The sequence below is a fragment of the Anser anser genome (assembly GCF_964211835.1).
Source record: "Anser anser genome assembly, chromosome: 2".
Taxonomy (NCBI): domain Eukaryota; kingdom Metazoa; phylum Chordata; class Aves; order Anseriformes; family Anatidae; genus Anser; species Anser anser.
In genome coordinates, this window is record NC_139721.1 from 49,098,232 (window position 1) to 49,120,251 (window position 22,020).

At 41.3% G+C, this 22,020-nt stretch overlaps 1 protein-coding gene across 2 annotated transcripts; it reads right to left on the minus strand.

Moving 5' to 3' along the window:
* Positions 1-3,774: 3,774 nt before the first annotated feature.
* LOC310894279 (histamine H3 receptor-like) lies at positions 3,775-20,990 on the minus strand. 2 transcript variants are annotated; one of them, XM_083824194.1, is made up of 4 exons: positions 20,972-20,990; positions 20,043-20,223; positions 16,673-16,839; positions 3,775-15,139 (listed from the first exon to the last, which is right to left on the minus strand). In XM_083824194.1, the coding sequence occupies exons 2-4, from the start codon at positions 20,200-20,202 to the stop codon at positions 14,357-14,359; spliced, it is 1,110 nt and encodes a 369-aa protein (XP_083680320.1). In that variant the 5' UTR covers positions 20,203-20,223; positions 20,972-20,990; the 3' UTR covers positions 3,775-14,356. The 2 variants fall into 2 exon arrangements, with proteins under 2 accessions (XP_083680320.1, XP_083680319.1); XM_083824193.1 differs by lacking the exon at positions 20,972-20,990 and having other exon boundaries at positions 20,043-20,964.
* Positions 20,991-22,020: the final 1,030 nt, after the last annotated feature.

Below are 22,020 nucleotides of genomic sequence, written 5' to 3' on the forward strand. Positions count from 1 at the left end.
TTCTAATGTCAATGAATATTACCTTGAAAATTATTTAGTATTTGATTATAAGTTAATAAAATTAGGGAAGGCAATAAAGCCCAGCACCAATACAGAGCTATTGGTATAGGCTGGATGTTACTGATCATTAATACAGATTTTCCACATGAACAGAAGAAGATACAAAGAGTCTGATCCTGTTTGCTATTAAATCAGCTGGCTGAGAATCAAGCACTCCGCCAGTCTGCTTTGTTTTCCCTACCTCTAGCACTGTAACAGGGGATGGCATTTTCAATTAAAACTTTATAAAGGCTGTGACCAGGCTGTGAAGGAAATTGTAGTGACTCAGAGTGATGTGTAGGTCCACAAAATTTAGGAGACATTAACAAAACAAAAGGAGGTAAAACAATGGGAAAAAAAAAGGTACAATAGAGAAAAAAGTTGTATTACATCTGCTGCCACTTCTAACACTTGCCACCTCAGTTTTTGCTAAACACTGACTAGGTTATCATGTAACTAGTTGTCAAAACTGGGTCTGTTAGTGAGGCAGGAAGGAGGCGTTGTGTCTCCCCACAGCCTGGCCCTACAAAAGCCCATTGCCTGCTTTGATGGGGCAGGGTGCTATGGGGATGCATTTACCGTGCTGTGGTGGATCCCATGCATAGCGACTCCTATATCACTACCATAAAACATTCCCCAGCATTTACGGTTTGTCTATATTAGTTCTTCTTTAGAAGTCTTTTAAATAAAACAACATAAATTGTGGCATCGTACTCTGTGTGCTTTCACTTACTATTCACAGCCTTAGGGAATCAGAGGAACGAATGCAGAGAAAGAAAAATAACCCAAACCGAAACAAAATAAAACAAAAAAGGTACAACTTGCTTGTTCATTTCAAAATGTCTTCTCTTGAACTAAGTGACCTTCACAGGTCCCCTCCAACCAAAATTATTCTGCAGTTATACGAAGTGGTACTAATGGCCCCTTCATCCTCATCTTCAAGCTGACCACTCTCACTGAAGCTGGCAATGACGGGGCACATGGGAGTTCTGTTCAGTGCCATGTGCCGTCTGCCTACAAGGGTGATACTGCCAGACCAAGCCATAAGACAACTGCTTACAGCATGCCTAAACTAAAAAATAAAATTAAATTAAAAAAAAAAAAAATTGGGAAATGGTTATTTCCACAAAATAGAGCACTTCAAGAGGGACACTACTTGAAACTCTGAGTCAGCTTTGAAATGTGATGGATTTGAAGCAAGCTCTGCTGCTGAGGAAGCCTTAAAAAAATCTTTAAAATATCTGAGGGATGGCATGCAAAGCTGTAGCTAAGCTGCATGAAGGTTTAAGGACAATTTATTATTTTCTACTGATCTAAATCCTTAAATCACCTTAAACTCTGATGCTCACCTAAGATTTTAAAATAGAAGAGCTTAAGCATCACATGTCACTGTATCAAACATTAATCTGATCAACATTTATTGAACTTAAGTATGTAGATAAAAGTATAAACTTTGTATTATTAAAAAGCAGTGAAATTTTTAAAATGTCATGACCGAATGTGTCTCTCGGCTGACTTCACACAGGCAGTCAGCGTTCATGTGAAGGTTCAAACTTCAGAGGTGGTTTACTCTCCATATTGTAGACATTCCTTAAGTTTGGGGACCCCTCTTTGTCATTTATGAGGTTGTGGGCAATTATAGAAAGGAATAATAAAATGATGTCATGGCATTATTTTATGACTAATGAATGCATCCCTCAGTATTTGAAGCTTTCTGCATGAATAACCTCATGGTATCATTTGGTTCTCCTTTGGTGGAATTTTAGTCACGCATTGCACAATGTTCACCAATACTCTGAAACACAGACTGACCGGCAGCTATTCATCTGATTTCTTTTTCAAGTCTTCCCTCACTTTCCAAGGAAACTTTGCTGTCCCTACTCAGTTTTAAGCAGCCATGTCCCTCTTGAACTTCCTCCTACCACATCTTCTGCTTTAAGAAAAAGATAGTTTTGCTTCTTCTTTCTGTTCCTCTAACAAAACCGCACAGATGGAGAGAGAATTTTGCATATACAGAAATAAGAGATGTTACACAGAAATAAGATATGTTTAGGGCAGTTAAGGAACAGAGAAGGCAAAGAAGGTGCCTTTGAAGGACCAGCAGCTTCCGTTACTGGAGCACCCCAGACCCCATCAGAGTGGTGATGGGGCAGCCTAATGACCACCTCATCTGCTCAGATGAAGCTGTTTCAGGGTAGCCCCCATCTCTTTGTTCCCCCTCCACGCAAACACCACAAATGCATTCACTCTTGACCAGCAAATAGATGGATTATAGGTCAAAAACTTCCTGACACAGCATTCATAGCATTCATTTGAGGTATTAAAAGAGTCATTATCTTTTGGCCATAAATTGAAGCAGGAATTTAATGAAAGTTTGCAGGACAAAATAAATAAACAAATAAAAATTTTAAAGCCTCAAATTTAATGCAAAACCAAAAGAATCAGAGGACATCACCAAACTTTGAACTCATGGGTCTGAGCAGAATCATAAGTTAGGCAAACCTGGCCTCGATTCTCTTTTTTAGATACAAAGAAAATTTAGAATTTGAGCCCTTGCAGGACTGGACATCCAGGTTCCCAGTGGGTACCCAGCTCTTGAAAGTTGCCTCCTGGGCATGATGTCGCATTGCTACCTCAGATCTCTGCCCTCCTTTCTCTGGGGCAGGGTAGAGCTTTCAAACTCACCTCCTAGCTGTGGAGCAGTTTTCCCTTATTAGAAAAGCTAAATTGGATGCTAAGTGCCCTGACTGTCAGCAAAGCACAGCTGATGGCAGGAGCCACCAGGGCAGTCTGAAGCGGAGTGTTCCTCTCTGCAGCCTGCTGCCCCACCGCAGGCTCACCAGCAGCCCTTCAGGTGGCTGGGCCATGGTGGCAGCTTTCCTTTCAATTAATAAATCTACACTGGGAAGAGCCGTGGAAAGGCAAGAATTATTCAGGGCAGTCAAAGGGGACAAGGCAAAGGCTAATGGCCTGAAGCAAGAAAGACAGACAATCCGGGATGAAAAGATCCTAGCAGCAAGGTCAGCCGAAAAGCACCCACGGGAGCTCTTACACTGGTGAGTTTTGCTTTGGGAGGGTCGGGGGGAGGAAAGAGGGGAGGCAATGGCCTGTGTGAACACTGTGGTTTCGAGTGCAAGAAATAAACAGTCTGAGGCCAGGAATATTAATCACTACAGGCAGATTTTAAGCTGCTCCACTGTGGGTGAGGCAGTCCCCACTTCCTGACCTGACCATCGAGCTGCGATATTATTAGCAATGTGAAAGTCCAACGCACACTTTTCCCCCTCAGGTCAGGCAGTTTTTAAAAAAGTAAACAATATTTTGGCCAAATGAGGTGTAGCAAAACTCCACTAGAGGTGACCAGCGGTACTGGCTTCACACCAAGTGCAACATGAACAAAATGCACTCCTCAGAAGGAGCTACAGTGTTAGTGTTGTTCCCCGCCTGTCCCCCAGTGGTACCGGGAGCCTGAAGTCCCATCAGCAGGAATATCAATAAGACCCCTATTTTCAGTCTGTGAGCCCAATCAAATTAGACTTGAGTTTTCCCTATTAAGCTTGGCCCTGCTCAGCACAGGACCAGAAGAAATCTCCTTAGCTCCATCGGAAAGCTTATTGCCCTCTCCAAGCTGGTCATGGTTTTATGACATATTTTAAAAAACAAAGCAGCTCTTCAGTTCAGCATCACATGTTTTTGCAGGCTTAATATCTTGGGGATTTGCTCTCTACACTGGTTTCTGAATGGAGTTAGGTCTGCCTTTCAAGGCTTAAAAGCTCAAACAGGTTTAATCTTAACCTTCTGTTTGTCCTCCCTGCACAGATGTGTCCTCCCACAGTACCGAGGGAGAACAAACGTAGTGGCTGCACAAGAAATAAGTTGTAGGGAGGCAGAGACTCTGGACACAGCACAAATCTCAGAAGGAAATTAAAGTACCTTTTTGATGCAGTTTTGTTTTAAATTCTCCTTTCTTCATTCTCTTGTACACATAAATTCTTGTAGCAAAGAAGACATAAACCTGCATGCTGGATGGGAGGAATATAAATATATAAAGATAATACTTCATTAAGTAAAAGTAACAAGTGTTTACACACAGATTCTCAAAGGACCCTGCTTCTAATTCCTCCAACATGATAGGGAGGAAGAGAACAACACTAGGTATAAGGTTGTAAAAGGAGGTGAGTCGGAGGCCAGTGCTGTTTGCTCATATCAGGATACACAGAGCCTACAGGCCTGGTGCAGACATCAACAAAGGGGCAACTGCTCGGGCAGAACACAGCGAAGAAAATCTGATGTATAATAATGAAAAAAATAACAAGTACCTTATGAAATTAAACAGTGTGAAGAAACCAGTGATGGAGAACAGAACAGAAACACTGTGCCTGCCACCAGAAAAGCCAGGCAATGATTTAACCTAAAGCAGCAATAGCAGAACAGGCTGAAAACCAATTGATAAGCATACACCAGAAACTATTGCTGAAATATAATACAAATAATGTAAACAGTTAAACTTCAGAGACTATACCGATCACTTAATTTCCATGGCATTATTCCAGAAATTAATTTGGCCTATGTCCTGTAATGCAGGCACTTGCACTGACATATTGTCTTTGTATGTACTTGAGGACAGAGTCTAGTCAGTTGTCAAAAGCAGCAGAACTGGTTGAATGTAAATGTCTCAGCAGGGAACTTCACTAATTTTAAGTTACAATTTCTCTCAGACAAAGGGCTTCAGCCAGAGCTAATGATGCTAAGACCCTTAGCATGACAGAAAAAGTGGCAGAATTGAGATCTGTCCCCCTCCCGTGGAAATGCTCCATCCCCAAAAGCCCATCTGAGCAGATCCCCATGAAGATGTCCACCGTGCAGACTGGGCAAGACCCTACTCTGGTCTATTTTGGCATAACTTTGCTAAAGTCACTGGAGGTCTACCAAGTCAGCCAAGCTAAAGATCTGCCCTGTAGAAAATTATTGAGAAATATATCCAAATACTCATATCCGAAGCTGCAGCTTCTTCGTTGCTTTAATCTGACTGAAAACCAAACTGCTGACAAAGGGTCAGCTGTCAGACAAGCATCTAACACTTGTATGCTTCTGTGGTAAGCTAAAAAAGGTATTCTATCTAACTCGACCTAAACTAAGTAATCAAAAATAGAAATGGCTGCTTTCCACCTGGATCAGCTCTTAGACTTGGTTTCCTGTGCAGCTGCACAAGCCGTTGCCCAGGGTGACAGCGGGGCAGGACCACGTAGCCAGGAGCAGGAGCAACAGCGGGAAGGGTAGGAGAGCTGGATGGCTTTTTTAACAGCAGTCCACAATTAAATAGCTTAAAGCAATCACGAGAGCAAAGCCTTTTACATCAGAGGAGAGGGCACCTTTTTCTACCATGAGGCAATACTGAGGAACCTGCTCTCAACTCAGTATCTTTTTTTCACAGGCAATAGAAAGCTTGTTTTAAATGCAGAGCACAAGGCAGTTTCTATGCAGAGCAACTTAGGAAGAAGTCCTGCACTGACTGATGATTATCTGTATGACTAAACTCTTCTTTTCTTTGTCAAGGCAATAAGCCCTTCCACTAATGTTTTCTACCGCAAAGTAAATATTAGATGTAATATAATGGATCTAGTGGCATTTTTGGCAGAAAGGCGCTGGTGTGATATCACGTAGTATTGTACATACCAATGGCACCTTTTGAAAAATCCACGGATTTGCAAGGTTTAAAAATACTGTGTAGCACTAGTGACATCTGCAGGAACAGGTCGGTTGGAACAGGAAAATGTCAAAAATCAGGCTTTGGTGAGAGGAAAACAAGCAGATGCATTCGCAGCGCCTGCCTTCACAAGTGCACTGGGGACAAACAGGCCTCTGAACTGCTGCCTCGGGGGGTTAATCAGACCCCTTCTCTAAGCTGCTTTCTGGAGGAGTTTCTCATTTCATTGCCAATATAGGTGGTTAGGGAAAGCTGGCCTCCTATTCTACAAGTCACTTACATAGAAATGTGACTACCCTCTTTAGCAGGAGTGAAAAGTAAAGGAATGATCTTCCTTTAGAAGAGGGTGAGCCAAGAGATACCAGCATGAAGGAGGCAACCACAAATCATCATGCCTTGTCCTGCAGAAGATGGAGGAAAGGGAGCAGCTAATTTAAAAATTTTCCACAGCTCAAGAGAGAAAACATCAGTGAAGAGTCACTATTGGTTACACTGAGTTTTGTTGCAACTGATAGGTATAACGAATTTTCTTCTTTAAAGATAGAGCGATAAGGGGGAGTTCCCACAAATATATATATATATATATATATATATACACTCAAGATAAAAACTTTGGGCAGAGTTGTTTGGCAAGGAGAGCAAACGAGTGAGAGAGTATGCACCCAAGTGAAGATCAGAGCACTGTGCAAACATTTACAGGCAAGAAAGTTTGATCCAGCCTGAAGTATAGTAGCCGGATCCTGAAAAATAAAGAGCTACAGGGGAAAAATCTTGGTAGTGTAATACCTAAATGTGGTGATGTAAGGAAGGAGACAGTCTGCTTCTTTGATTTTCTACTCTGTTAAAGAAAAACAGTCTCTCCTACATAGTAAAATAAATAAATAAATAAATAATAATAATAGAGCTTTGCCTTCCTTCATTGTATGATGCTATTCCAGTTTTGCCACACACAAACTCAGCCATGCTACTTTATGCTATTTAAAACCTATTTCTAACTTCATTATCACTGCTGTTAAAACACTGTTTTTAAACCAAAGGAACACATGTAGAAAAACAGAACAGAGGAGTTGATTTTTTCTGCTCTGGATAAATTTGTTGTGTTTCTTTGCTTAAACTTCTTTCATTTCTGATTACAGTTTTTTTGTTTGCTTGCTTTGTTTTTTTTTCACATTTTATTTTAAATAAAAGTTTTGCAAGAACACTTGTTTTCCACCTAAAAATAACAGCAGCCCAACAACAGGAAGACAACAAATGGTGAAATTCTTACAAGGCAAGGGAAGGTATTTGTGGTTATGGTAAACTGCTAACTTACTAACAACAGGTTTTACTCAGGGGATATTTGATTTCTGTGTAGATCTTCTAAAGAGAATGATATCTTTAGAATATAGGAAATTAAAAAGAAAATGGTAATGCAAGTGAGAACAGCAATTGTTTCTGAGATACTTGAAAAACTGTACCAGTGTGCTTTGGGAACAGTTCAGCAAGGCACCCAGAAACACGTGCCATAGCAGATCTACAGTCAGTACAACAGTATGGAGGAACATGAACTACTTGACGCAAAATGGGAAACCAGGTTCTACAGGATACAAGAAAAGTGCTGAGCTTGCAAGACCAAAAAAACCAGTGCTGAATAATGTTATATGTAGAAGGATGTTCCCCTTACCGCTGGTAAAGGAAGATCAATATAATAATAAAGTAGTCGGATAGCATTACACATCATGCCATGCCAACTTGGTAAAATAAATAAAAAGAAACTGTGGGTTCTAGATCTCTAGTTCCTTGGGGAGGAAGAGTAAACAACCCTTGTAAGGCAGAGCTAGGAACTTCCTTGGGATCAGACTGGATTTGCTCCACTTGTGTGATTTTTCCTTGAGAGACAAATGTTACCACAGATTATGCCATTGTGGAAGACTTCAGTTCCTCAGGTGCAGCTGTAGAAGATCATGAGATAAACATGAGGTGATAAGCTGGGTCCAAGGTCAGTTTCAGAAATCCACCCAAAACCTGAGCTGCAAGCTCCGATGTAGCTCACAGCAGGACACCCTCCTCCATCCAAACAGTGCTCCAAGGTCCAAGGTTAATGCTGGGTGTGAGAGTCCAGGTGAGTTCAGCCATTGCAGCGAAGGCCTATTTCGTGGCCACAGGACTGTCACACAAATAACCATAAGACTCAATAAATCTTCAATAATCAATCTTCATTAAGATTTTCTCAATGAGACATTCTTTCCTGCCCTCACTTATTTTGGTTAGAGCCCAAAGAAGACTTTTTATGAAGGACTATACTAATAATAAATCAATAATAAATAATAAAGTCAATAATAAAACTTAAAAAGCCATCTTTCCAGAATTCAGATATATTCATCCTAAAAAAAATGTGACACTGCCTTATATTCATTTCCAGCTTTTGCACCTAGATACACATCTGAGTTTTGTTTATAGAAGCCTTTTCCTCATACATTGTCATAGCAATTTCAACAAAATTATGTACTTTAAAGTAGAGTTGTACTCTGGTATTTAGAAACGGGATTAAAAAATATATAAAATTGTACAAAACAAAGGAAGTTGCCTGGTCACTCTCACTTACCAAATAAGGTGTATGTGAAAAATCCTATATTGTTCTGTCAATCAAAGGAAGAAATGAAATTTGCATTAAACGTAGTATCACCTTTCCCTCTAACCAACATACTTACTTAAGCCTTTTGTTAGCACAGACCTCTTGGCTTGCAAGATCCAAGCCCTCACCAGAACATTTGTCTGGAGATGCTGGCTGATTGAGCCCCCCAGACACAGGGACTCTGAAATAAGATTATACAATTTACTGCTTGGTTCTTTACGTTAAAAGTATGCTTTATATTGACTAAATGGTCTTCAGTGGTAAAAATAGCTTCTTGAGAAATTAAGATGTATCTCTTTTTTACCTGAGCTCAGCTGTGTTTGTTGGCCTATTTTCCTCCTGTTGTTCAAAAAAATATTTCTTCGACCACTATTCTTCTAATTTCCTCCAAGGGGAAATTTCCATTTGGAATTGTCCAAGTTGACTTCCCTCTTCCAAGTTCATTACTGTTTTAGGTTCTTTCTTTCAAGGACATGAGCACTTCCTCACTCTGCCAACAGCTTTGCCTCCAAGGTCCATTTTCCCATCACCCAGGAGTTCCTGACTTCTCCAGTCATTAGCTTGATGCAGTTACAGAAAAGCTATTCTGTTACCCTTTTATCAGATAACATACCAAGCAAGAAAACTGCACAGCACCAGAGGAATCGCCAATGAAACATTAACTGCTGAGGCCTAACCATCCACTAGCTTTATTATTGTTTTTCTGCTCTAACAGATCACATCACAGTATTGGGTGTGTGGGGTGATAAGCTGGCTTTGAGACTAATTTGCAACAAGTACCCTAATAATTCATTTGGCACACAGCTTCTTGCAATGCTGGGCCTTTTTGTAAGTGACCTTTCCAGTACCTGCAGACCTCATGTGCCTCACCTGAAGCACTGACTCCTTGTTTCTGTTATATTTTAAGCATCAGTGCCACAAAGCATTAGTTCGACTCACACAAACTGTGAGCTACACCAGCTTCCTGACAGCTTTGTTTCTCATTGCAATGCAGATGTATTTATTTATTTATTTATTTGTCTAGTTACAGGACTGCATTGCCCACGAGTTCAGAGCAGGGGTAGGGAGAATTTCATACCATCAACACTTAGATCTGTAATGTGGCTTACTTGTGCAACCTCCACAGGGACTCACAGTTCACAATAAATAGTGATCAGCAGTGTCAATGGGGTACCCCCATGATCATACCTCCTTAGATTAAACCCTCCCTCTGACAGTTCCCAATATTTCTGTTGCCAGGCTGAAGGATAAGGAATACAATTTACAGAGGTCCTGTGTCTTTCTCCATTGAAAGTAACTTCTACACCAGAAGAAGAAAGAGGCTAATCTAACCCCTCATTTAAGCCATTCAATTTTTCCCAGCCATCAGCTTCTTTCTTACTTCTGTATCCCACTAACCATAGCTCACAAAGTGTGGGGAAGAAAAAACCAACCAGATTGCCAACTTACTTTCCAGTACAGTTAAAAAAGCTGCCAAAAATAAGCCAGGGGTATTATTGAACTATCTGCCCATGCCTCTGAAACAAAGTTTTCACCAAGAAGCACTGCCCAGGTAGAGTAATTATGTTGGAAACTTCCAACATGCCAAGTAAGCCAAAATGGAGGCAGAGTTAGGTGCTTCACCATCCTTCCGAGGACCTTGTGCTCAGTATCTTCTATTACCTAAATTTGACACCGTTTATTGGGTTTTTTGAATTCCTTGCTCTTCCCAGGCCTTGCACAGGGCTCTGCTGGAGATGTCAAGACGCCTCAGGCTGAAAAAAAAAAAAGTTAAGTCCCTGTTGATAACAGCATTCAGCCCTAGCTCTGGCCTGTACCAGAGATCATTTTGCTATGAGATGCAAGCCAAAGAAAAGAGCAAGGAGGAGGAAGAACAAATACGTATATACATATATAACTTCATAGATATAACTGTGCGTGTCCTTATCTACACATGACAATGGCTTCGTTTCAGATATCCTCTGATAAGCTAACCAGAATGAGATATTCAACTCCCTACTGCTAACACTGTTAAAAGCATGTCTTCTTTAGCATTAAGGAACCATTTGCACTTAAGGCTGACACAAAAGGATTTGTTTGCATATATTCAACATTACTGAATTTATAAGTTGCATTTTGAAAGAATGGTAGAAGCTCTGCAGGACAAAAAGCTTGTACACTCTGCATTTAAAGAAAATAGACTGGTGTAGTGGGCACATGTTTATTGTATTCTGACCTGCCTTGGATATATCTGTTGATTGATAGCAGTGTCATGGTTTTGTCTGGGATAGCGTTAATTTTCTTCAGAGAGATATGTATGGTGCTGTGTTTTGGATTTTCGATGAAAACAGTGGTGATGACAGACCAATGTTTTAGTTTTTACAGAGCAGTGTTCACAGAGAGCCAAGGACTTTCTACTCCTCGTGGTGCCCTGCCAACGAGGAGGCTGGGGGTGCACCAGGAGCTGGGAGGGGACACAGCCAGAACAGCTGACCCAAACTGACCAAAGGGACATCCCATAACATAAGGCATCATGCCTGGCAATAAAAGCTTGGGTAAAGAAAGAGGAAGGAGGGGGCATTTGTAGTGATGGTGTTTGTCTTCCCAAGAAACTATTACTTGTGATAAGCCCTGCTTTCCTAGAAGTGGCTGAACACCTTCCTGCCGATGGGAAGTAGCAAATGAATTCCTGGTTTTGCTTTGCTTGTGTGCACGGCTTTTGCTTTACCTAGTTAACTCTCTTGGTTTCAACTCATGAGTTCTTGCACTTTTACCTTTCTGATTCCCTCCCCCATCCCACCTGAGGAGATTGAGTGAGCAGCTCTGTGGTACTTAGCTCCCTGCCAGGTTAAACCACAGCACATACATATACATATTTGGTGTAAGCAGATGAGTTTAGATTATTACATAATATAGCACAACAAGTAACTGTGATTAAATGGTAGTTCAGCCCAGGAGGAGAATATTCAGAAGAGAGATAAGTAAAATGTACTAATATACTATATGAGTATGCACTAAATAAAGCCAGAAGTTAAAAGGGACATCTGCTACTTCTCATATTTCTTTAGTGTTTATTGTTCATTTATCTGCTAGTCTTATACTTACTGACAGCACGATGAAGAGAAACTATTTGCATTTTTAAAAGTTACACCTGTTTATTTATTAAGGAACCTAGTACATTAAAATTCCAAAATTCTGTAACTAAATAACCCTTAACAGCTTGGAAACTGCATATTGGAAGAAGATTACCTCATATTATTCCTCTATTATTACCTCTTATATTTTCTCAGCTACATCACCACACAAACTATAGGTAGTCATTGGTGTCAGTCATTTTCTTAGCTCATGCAGCAAATCAAAAAACCTCAGCATGTAAGAAAATTATCCATTTATCATAACCTCTGACAATAGAAATAGAAGATGCATGGAAGGGGACAAATGAGATTAAAAAAAAAAATCACTTTTGTTTCTCAATTATTTGTAATGCTTGCCCACTGGCACCCTGAACTGAGTAGGGATTTGCTCAGCTGTGGAGCTGAGTTGGTGCCTGTGCATTATGTCATATTTGGAAGTCAGCAAGGCTTGTTAGACCTGCACTTTTCACAGCACAGGTTACAATTCTACTGGGAGTCATGAAATGATCCAGAGGGGAGTATAAAAAGATGGAGTTGCTTTGACCACTGCACACATCTCCCCCTGGGCTGGTAGCCACAAATTTTCTCACTGTTGTGGAGTAAGGGCAGGCCGTACTTACTAACTACAAATGAGAGAACAGCAGATGACTCCATTCATGATCAGCTGCTCAGTGCTTTCAAGGAGAGAGGAGATGTCTTCCTGCATCGGAGTACTCAGGCCATGTGTCTTCTGCCCTTGCAAGGCTGTGCTGCTGCTCTTGTGGGGACACACAATCAAATGAGATCCAAGGAGTTCCAAAAGTTTGAAAGGTGCTCTGTTGGATTATTCACTCACAGATGCATTCTCCTTACTCTCTCTCATCACAGTCAGGCTATTATAGGTCTTGCCTTCATATCTATAATGCTTTTGAATAGGAAATAATATTATTCTATGATCTCTCAAAACTATAGCTTAAAAGTCTTGGTTCTTGAAGAACAGCTAGAGATGCGTGTAAGTGCATCTAATACTTCTAATGCATCTAAATACTTCTAAATTCTCTACTGCTTCATCTGAGCAGATATGTAGACTAATGCCTTTCTGCAGAGAACATCTGCACTCTGTTTTTAAAAAGTAATCCCTGTATTCTCCTGATATCCAAACATCATTAATGAGAGAAAGTAATCCTGCTATATGCCTGACAACAAAGTCATAAATTACCTGGATATGTTATAATAAGGGGAAAAATACTTCTGAATGCACTACAAACTGTTCAAAAGAAATGAAATAGAGAAGATATTAACTTTTGAACACTACTGACCTTATGGCAAATAACCAACCTTTATCGTATAGCTAAATAATATCACCCATGAACACAAATACAAGCGGTACTGCAATAGAAGAAAGTATCTTCCACAATAAGAATGAAGATAATGTGAATATTATACTAAGAAAAGTCAGGCAGAGGCAATACCCTTTTCCTTGCCAATTGGAATACCCGGAAAAAGTCCACAAACTTGGGGCACGTGTATTAATCTGAAGGATAATATATTTCACCAAAGGCTTACCTAGTTTTTGTAACTAGTTTACTCTTCTGAAAAGAGTAGTTACAAACCTTGGCTACTTACATCCATCAACCACTACAGATACAGCTGTACTTAAGCTGTACTACAGCTGTCCTGCTAACAAATTGAATTTCCTTTTATGATAAGATCACCCATCTAGTCGATCAAGGGAAGCCAGTTGATGTAATGTTTTTGGATTTCAATAAAGCTTTTGATATGGTTTCTCATAGGATCCTACTGGACAAAATGTCCAGCATACAGCTAGATAAAAACATAATATGGTGGGTGAACAATTGGCTGACAGGTAGGGCTCAAAGGGTTGTGGTAAGTAGGGTTACATCAGACTGGCAGCCAGTCACCAGTGGGGTCCCCCAGGGCTCCATTTTAAGGCCAGTTCTTTTCGGTGTTTTCATAAACAATCTGGATGTAGGACTAGAAGGTGTTTTGAGTAAAATTGCTGATGATACTATGCTTGGAGGAGTTGTTGACTCTGTCGAGGTTGGAAAGACCTTGCAGAGAGATCTGGACAGATTGGAGAGCTGGGCGATCACCAACCGCATGAAGTTTAACAAGAACAAGTGCCGGGTCCTGCACCTGGGACGGGGCAACCCTGGCTATACACACAGACTGGGTGACGAGACGCTGGAGAGCAGCCCCGCAGAGAGGGATCTGGGCGTTGTGGTTAATAGCAAGTTGAATATGAGCCAGCAGTGTGCTCTGGCAGCCAGGAGGGCCAACCACACCTTGGGGTGCATCAAACATGGCATTGCTGGTCAGTTGAGGGAAGGGATTGTCCCGCTCTGCTCTGTGCTGTGCGGCTTCACCTCAAGTACTGTGTGCAGTTCTGGGCACCACAGTACAAAAAGGACATTAAACTGTTGGAGAGTGTCCAGAGGAGGGCTACAAAGATGGTGAAGGCCCTAGAGGGGAAGACATACGAGGAGCAGCTGAAGTCCCTTGGTTTGCTCAGCCCGGAGCAGAGCAGGCTGAGGGGAGGCCTCATGGCGGCCTGCAGCTCCCTCACGAGGGGAGCGGAGGGGCAGGCGCTGAGCTCTGCTCTCTGGGGACAGCGACAGGACCCGAGGGAATAGAGTCAGGTTGGATATCAGGAAAAGGTTTTTCACCAAGTGAGTGGTCACACACTGGAACAGGCTCCCCAGGGATGTAGTCACAGCACCAAGCCTGTCGGAGTTTAAGAAGCATTTGGACTATATGGTCTTAATTTTTGGGTAGACCTGTGTGGAACCAGGAATTGGACTCAATGATCCTTGTGGGTCCCTTCCAACTCGGGATATTCTATAATTCTATGATTCAGTCTTTCTTTTTTTCCTTCTTCTACTTCTAAAAGGAGCCTGATCTTAATGTTGCAAACTTTTTGGGACATAATATTTTCATAAAGGCCATTCGAAATTTATCATGACAGAGAGGGTAGAGAAATGGATTCAGAGAGGAATTGAGCCACAAAAGCCAAAAGGTAACATCGTACAGGGAGTTATGAACACAGGTTCCTTGGCAGGCCCCACGAATAATCATTAGTAAAGTATATGGTGCCCAGCAAATGGCAAAGGCACAAACAATTATGGCAAGCGACTTTGCAATTTTCTTGTCCTGATGTAGTTTTGACCTGGTCCTTGCACAAAAAGAAATGGAGAGGTCATTTTCTGGGGTTACAGAATTGGCTCTGGATGGAGATAAGCTTTCAGCTACCAAAGACTCTTTCTTTGGCCTTATGGAGGACGAGACACTGTCCTCTGCTTCCGATAAGGAAGATGTTCCTTGTCTCAGCACGAAGCAAGACCTCCAGGACGAGCTGCTGCTCCTTGGAGGCTCAGAGTCCTGAATGCTGCCACGTCTCTGGCGCCTCTGGATGTTGATGAAGATGTGCACGTTGAAGTAGGTGACTGAGAGCAGCGGCACAAAGAACTCCAGGGTGGATGCACAAAGGAGGAAGTACCAGTTGTCAAAGAACTCAGCATGGCACTGCCCCTCCTGCACCGTGCTGCAGCCGGCCACGTGTTCCCATAAGAGAATTGCTGGGCAGTAGAGGAGGAAGGCAAAGACCCAGATGGCCACCATCTTGACAACAGGGTTGGACATTATTCCCCGCTGGACTCTGTAAGATACCTGTGAGGGAAAAATAAATAAATAAATAAAATAAAAAGAAAATATTGCAGCTGAAGAGGCAAATATTTGAACCAAGAGAATTAGCCAAAGACGAGCTTAGCATAGCATTTGCTAATAGAGTTGCATCTTTGCTCATCAGCTCAAGCCCACTCAGGTATGTTTAATTTATTGATGTTGACATAACATGGGGTTGTCTAGGTATCAGTCATAGTGCTAGGGTCCTGGTCCAGGCAATGAAACATGATCATCCATCAGAGTTAGAAGTACCTAGTAATTTGGTACGCCTTGTTTGAAACATCTGCAGCATGAATTGGCAGAGTAATTAACGTTTTATAGTTGCTCAGAGAATGACTCCCATTCACTGACAACTGCACTGTTTTTTACAGCACTTCACAAGATACAGGACTAAATGTGGCACAGTGGTCAACAGAAATTATGTCACAAACTTAATGTGCACCCTTGAAAAATCATTTATTGCACATTCCATGAACACATAGGAGCAGAATCCAACCCTGAAATGCAGACATTAGCTGATGAAACCAGAAAATCACCCTTATCTTTGTCCTGGTTTGTACTTTGTAAATGTTGAGTCTTTGGTTTTCCAGTGTAATTTCACTTAAAAACAAAATGTTTTCGTGTTTGATTTCCCAGTTTCTTTCATTAAAACAAAATTAAATAACAGAAATACATAATAATAAAAAGGCATTTGTAATAAGTTCAAGTAATTATAATTAACAAAAATACAACCGATCTTTTTTTTCATATGGCATAATATTGACATTCTCATAGGTCACGCAAGAGCTGGAACTCCTAGCTCAGCCCCACATTTCTCTGCCACTTCAGCCAACAGTGCAATGAGCGTGAAATGTTGGCCTCCAGCCTTAGTATGAACCAAGACATAAAGCACACACGAGGTGCATTGGATGCTCTGCAGAAAGCAGAGACATAGAGTGCATTTGAAGTTTGGGGTTCTGCTTCGGACATGGAGAGGAAATTGCCTCATACCCACAGATGCTCTCTGCAGTCTGTCCTTTGGCCCACTTTCTGCCCCATTTGCACTTCTTCCCAGTCTTCTCCAGGGTCATTTGGAGCCACGTCTCAGGCCTAGCCATCCTCCCTGTTGTCCTTCACTTCACCACCCTAGCCTTTTCATCCCATGTCTGATTTAGGTCCAAACCAAATCCAGTTTACTTCAGATTTTCTCCTTCTTTGGTCCCTTTTTGCCAGCCTTTTGTCTCAGCCTTTTCACTCCTCAGCCTGCTTTCCTTAAAGCAGCAACACAACAGCAACCTGCAGCAGAGATTGTGAGAAAAGATCTGTTTGACCAGATCCGGGCTGGAGCATGCTCAGCACTGCATCTAGACACAACTATCTCCACACGCAAGCATATTTTCTCAGGGTTACTATCTCGATTAATCTGGGCCCTGTACTCACCAATAAGGCAAAGGGCTTATCACCAATATCAAGATATGGCCTTGCCAAATCCCACAGTCTTGCCACAAAACTGAGAGAGACTATAAATAGGGTACTTACAGCTTTAGTAACTGACAGGAAACGGTCATAGCTAATTAGAACAATGTTAAACACTGAAGCTGTGCACAGGAGATAGTCCATAACTAGCCAGAGCTTGCACATGCCTCTTCCCAAGTGCCAGGTCCCTGTCAGGGCATAAGGGATGTAGAGAGGTATGCAGAATGCACCTATGGAAAGCAATCACAGAGACACCATGCCGTTGTTACAGATTGCAAACAGTACTCCTGGAAGCAAAGAGAGACAATATTTTGATATTTAGGTGGAAAAAAAAAAAAAAAAAAAGAAAAAGGTATACTGTTAAGGTGTATATGTAAGTTATATAAAGAAATTTTTACATTCTTGTGAAATCTGATGAAGACTTTCTATGTATTAGATCTTAGTGTATGTTGATTGTTGGGAATAAACTTGGGGCAAATCAGCAAAGAAAGATCCACAGAAGAAAACTGCAGTCTAACCAACTATATAGTCTCTAAAAATATAAAGCCAGTACTGCAGCAAGTATGCAGCATTCTATGCATCGTTGTTATGCTACAAAATGTAAACTTATTGTTGTATATCTTCTTATCTTTTATCTCTGTTAGAGTTTTCCCCCCAAACACATCTACAGATACTGCTAGCATAGCTTATTAATGTAAGATTGGTTAGTGTTTGTATGCTACAGACAATATGTTGGAGAGGCTGCGTGGTGTGTGGAAACCTCTTCTACCACAGATAGAGCAGAAACAACTGAGATATGAAAGCCATTCCATTTTTAAGTGGTGTTTTAAATCATGCTGCTTCTCCAACTAAGGTTAACCCCAGAACTATTTTTTGTTTTATTACATTTGCCTTTTGTCCAGAAGACCTTCTACTGAAGTACTTCTACAAGAGATATGGGGAGAATGACGCTATGGGAAGAGTGGGCTAATAAGGAAGACAGATGGGAGATGCCAGCAGCAGTCTGCTGGTGAGACAATGCCTCTGATCCATAGGCTGCACTAAGTTGCATCCAGTAAAAAGAGAGCTCATCTCTCTCTACACCTTCCTGAAAGGAAGTTACAATGAGCAGGGTGTCAGACTCTATTCTCAGGTGACAGGTGATAGGATGCAAGAAAACAGTCTCACACTATGCCAGGGAAGGTTTGATGGGACATTAGGAAGAATTTCTTCATGGAGAGTGTGGTCAAGCATTGGAACATCACTCCCTGGAGATATTTAAGAGATGTGTGGACATGGCACTGAAGTTTGCTGATGGGAGGTCAGGTTCATGGTCAGACTCGATGATTTTGAAGATTTTTTCCAACCTAGATAACTTTATGGTTCTATGGTTCTAAGTCATGCTTGTGTTTTATTTTTAAGCCAGCAACTTCTTTATTTTACCACTAATATTCTTTCAAAAGTATACTGCAATATCTGATTCTGAAAATGCTGATCCACCAAAGGCAAATACAGAACTGTACACAGTTTCAAGATACATTTTAAACTCTTCAGATTATTCTTTTTTAATGTCTGGCAAGATCTCAGAATGTACAGAACATTCAGGATGGTGTGGTGATGGTTTGTCTTAACATACACCTTAAACGTAAGCAGCATCAATTCTGTACAAAAAATAACCCTCATTTTTCAGAGTTGTTGATGACAACTACTGCTCTCATCAACTTCAGTGGGATAAAACAATGTTTGGCACTGTGTCAAAAAATGATTATTGAAGGATTTTATCTGTAGGTATAAATACAGATGCAAGAACCAAGCTTTAAGAGTTCATATACGAAACCATTCTTATTATTACTAATTAGAGGATGCAAAAAAAAATGAGTCACATTGTCTGGAAAGTTTCCAGACATCTAAGAACTTTAAAAAATGCTACAGCAGCTCCAAAAAATAAAACCTCTTCAGACTGATCCCAGAGATGAAGTCCTAGATTTAGGTGGTTTATGGGTCAGCAAAATACTGAGAGCAATCATTTCCTGATGGCTGACTTAAGACCATATAGGGTGCCAGTCACAACAAGAGCTGATGTAGAAGGCAGGTATTTAAATCTCTTGACTAAATTGTAAGATATCAGAAGAAACACATCTTTGCAGAAGGTTGGAGCAATGAAATGACAGCTCCAGTAATTTGTCTGCCAGGAGCAGGAAAGCAAAGGCTCCAGCTCCTTTGGTTTCTGCCCATTGGGTAGGCACTAGAATTAGGGACCACTTTTAATAATTGGCATAAGTGAAGCCAAATCTTCAAGGCTAGCCTAATATATTTCACTATTCAGCACTGGCAAAGCAACAGCATTTAGGAGGGGTGGTATTGCCAGAAGTGGAGTATGTTGGTAAGTGTTATTCCCTCTTCAAGGACCAGCGAGTACTGATCTCTGCAACTGTCCTAAAGAGAAAGCACTCGTGTGCAGAAATGCTTCCTTTCTAGCCTCAAGTCAAGATGATGCAGGAAGATTTTATCATGCTTCTCTAGATACAATCACTCCCTCTGCTCCTAGGACCCACGTTTAAAAACTTACAGCTCTGTGCTGAAGCTGCTACATTTAAAGAGCCAGGAAGCCTTCACTGAAACACCAAAAGCCTTCTAAAAAAATCATATTCAGTAATTTGAAGTACTTAAAAAACAGACGTTTCTCCTATTTGCTGGAACATCTCCCACTGGACCAACTTTTGTTGCTGTTTTAATGGTCTGAACCCTGCAAGAGCGTGGCACAAGGCATTGACAGCCCCTGCCTCTTCGCCTGGCATCACCCACTAGGACTGGATCCTCTGCATCTCCAGGACTACTGCACTGACACTATGCAACAGGGAGGCTAATAAGGAAAACAGATGGAAGATGCAAGCAATAGTCTGCTGGCATCAGGACAATCCTTCTGATCCATAGCCTGCACTGAGTTACATCCAGTGAAAAGTTACAGTGGTAAAGTGCATTTGTTCTAATGTAATACACTCATAGGCCATTAGCACTGCATAGAGAAGTAATCCATTTACCTTGATGTACCTCAGAGAGCTGCATAAGAAAACAGTTACTCTGTCAAACGTAAAGATCTTATGATGACGTGTAATGAACAGTTTTACATGAGGAGCAAAAGTAAATCACAAACTGTGGCAAAGAACCTCTTTCCATCAATCAGTATTTTTTACATACAGTAGTTGCTCCTTTTTTTTTCTGAAGCAACATTAAAAGCATTTACAAGACCAAGAATGCATTACTTATCTCATTATGATGTATTTTGAGACATAATAGGCTGCTAAAACACTTAATACAGTTTCTACCATTCCTTACCCTTCCCCATGGCACACAGGAAATTTCTCCAAGAAAATACCCACCAAAATAAGGCCCCCTTGCACCTCTTAACATTACTAGAAAACAAGTATTACATATCTTCAGCATTGCAACTTACCCACTGCAAAGTCAGAAATAGCAAGATTGAGAAAGAAGTAGTTGCTCCGATGCCTGAGATTTCTGTCCATGATGAAAGCAAAGATCACCAGAACATTTCCAAGGATTGTAACCAAAGCTAGCAGCACCATAAGCAGAGCCAGGAGCACCAAGACGCCCATGGAAAACTCTGAGGTCTCTGGCTGTGGGGACAAAATCCCATTACACGGTCGTATCGTGTGCGGAGTTTCAGCAGTGCTGTTGTGCATGTTGTGCAGCCAGGTCAGTTGAGTCTGGGAAGAAACTTGCATCTGGCAGATTTATCCAATAGATTGAGACAAACCTTTTAAGAGGATGGGCTGAATACTGAAACATCCAGACTACTTCTCAATATCAGCATACTAGATCACAAGATTTCAAAGCCTGGAGTCTCATGCTATTTGATCTGAATGCACCTATTGGCCTGAAAAAAAAGTCTGTAAAAAATATACCTCATAAGCAACAGTAAACGCACACTTTAAAGCAAATGATGATCTCTTTTCTCTCCTGACGGCTGATCTTTATCTACTGAGGTCAGAAAAGTTAGTCTGAAAACAGCTCTTTTCGAAGTCAGGCAGTTTGCATATTAGCATTGTGTAAGCTGTTTTACTCACTGAATTCAGCTGAAGCTAAAAAGAAAAAAAAAAGAAAAGAAAAAAAAAAACTCATTTTCACTTCCCTAGTGGTCAACAGGATGTAAATTACTACAATTCTATTTCTCTTACTGTAAACATAGGCACCATTGTGCTTGCTGTTACTAAACTACACAGTTAAAAACAAAGAAGTGTAATTCTCACTGCTGCTGGCTACAGAGTGTCTAAAATTCAGTTCTACTTGCAGAAGTGTCACCTTTTGAAGTTATCCGAAGCAGGAAGCAAGTCTATCCCTGAGAACAGTAAGCTAAATACCCACCCCTCCTCATCATAATTTCATCTATTTTGGTAAGGGTGGCACAGACGTGAGCAGGCCAGGGCTGTGACTCATGCCTGAGGGTCACCAGCTCCGCAGCACACCCTGCAACTGGTTTTCAGACCGGGGCTGTAATGCTGGCTGCTCGACGAGAGATAGGGCACAAAACAAGGAAAGGGAGGGTGGGGACACTGTGGGGAGGAGACGTGCAGTGCTCGGATCATGTCTGGGAAACTAAGGGAAATATATTGTAAAGAGAATTAAAGCAAAAGTTGTAGGGCAATAGGAACAGAAGACACCTTGGGAATGATAAAACATGGCAAACAGATGCCCGCTTAAGGTGATACAAGTTCTCAATGGGTCAAAGATGCTAGCGCACAGATCAGCTGTTCATTGTTAAAGAAGAGCTGGTTAGGGACGTGTAATCAATGCCAGCTCCAGCCGTAGTGACCATGAAGTAGCGGAGGAGGATCCTAGCGAGGTTAAAAAAGGAGCAGAGCACACCTCCTGGACTTCAGGTGAGCAGACTGAAGTTTATTCAGGAAAGCGGTAGTAGGATCCCACACAAGGCAGCTCTAAAGCACAAAGGAGCTCAGAAAACCTGCAGACCTTTAAGGACAGCTTTCTCCATGCATGACAGAAGTCCATGCCCATTCTCAGGAAAACAAGTAGGTATACGTCCATCTCCATTCTCCGGAAAACAAATAAGTATATCAGGAGACTGGCTAACTGGGGAACTCATAGCAGATCTACAATGTAAAACGGCAGCATGAGGATATACGAAGCAAAGACAGGCTACAAAGAAAACTGCTGCCTGGTCATGTAAGCATGGTGTTAGGAAAACTAAAGCTTAGCTGGAGTTTATGCTTGTAAAGGATGTTGAGGATGACACAAAGACCAAGAACTTCCACCTCCACATTAACAGTAAAAACATGAATACGAAAAAAATGGGCCTGTTGCTGAACAGGCCTGGTGACCTAGCGATAGAAGATGTAGATAAGGCTGAGGTTACCACTGCTTTCTTTGCTTCCGTCTTCACTAACCAGGTCTTT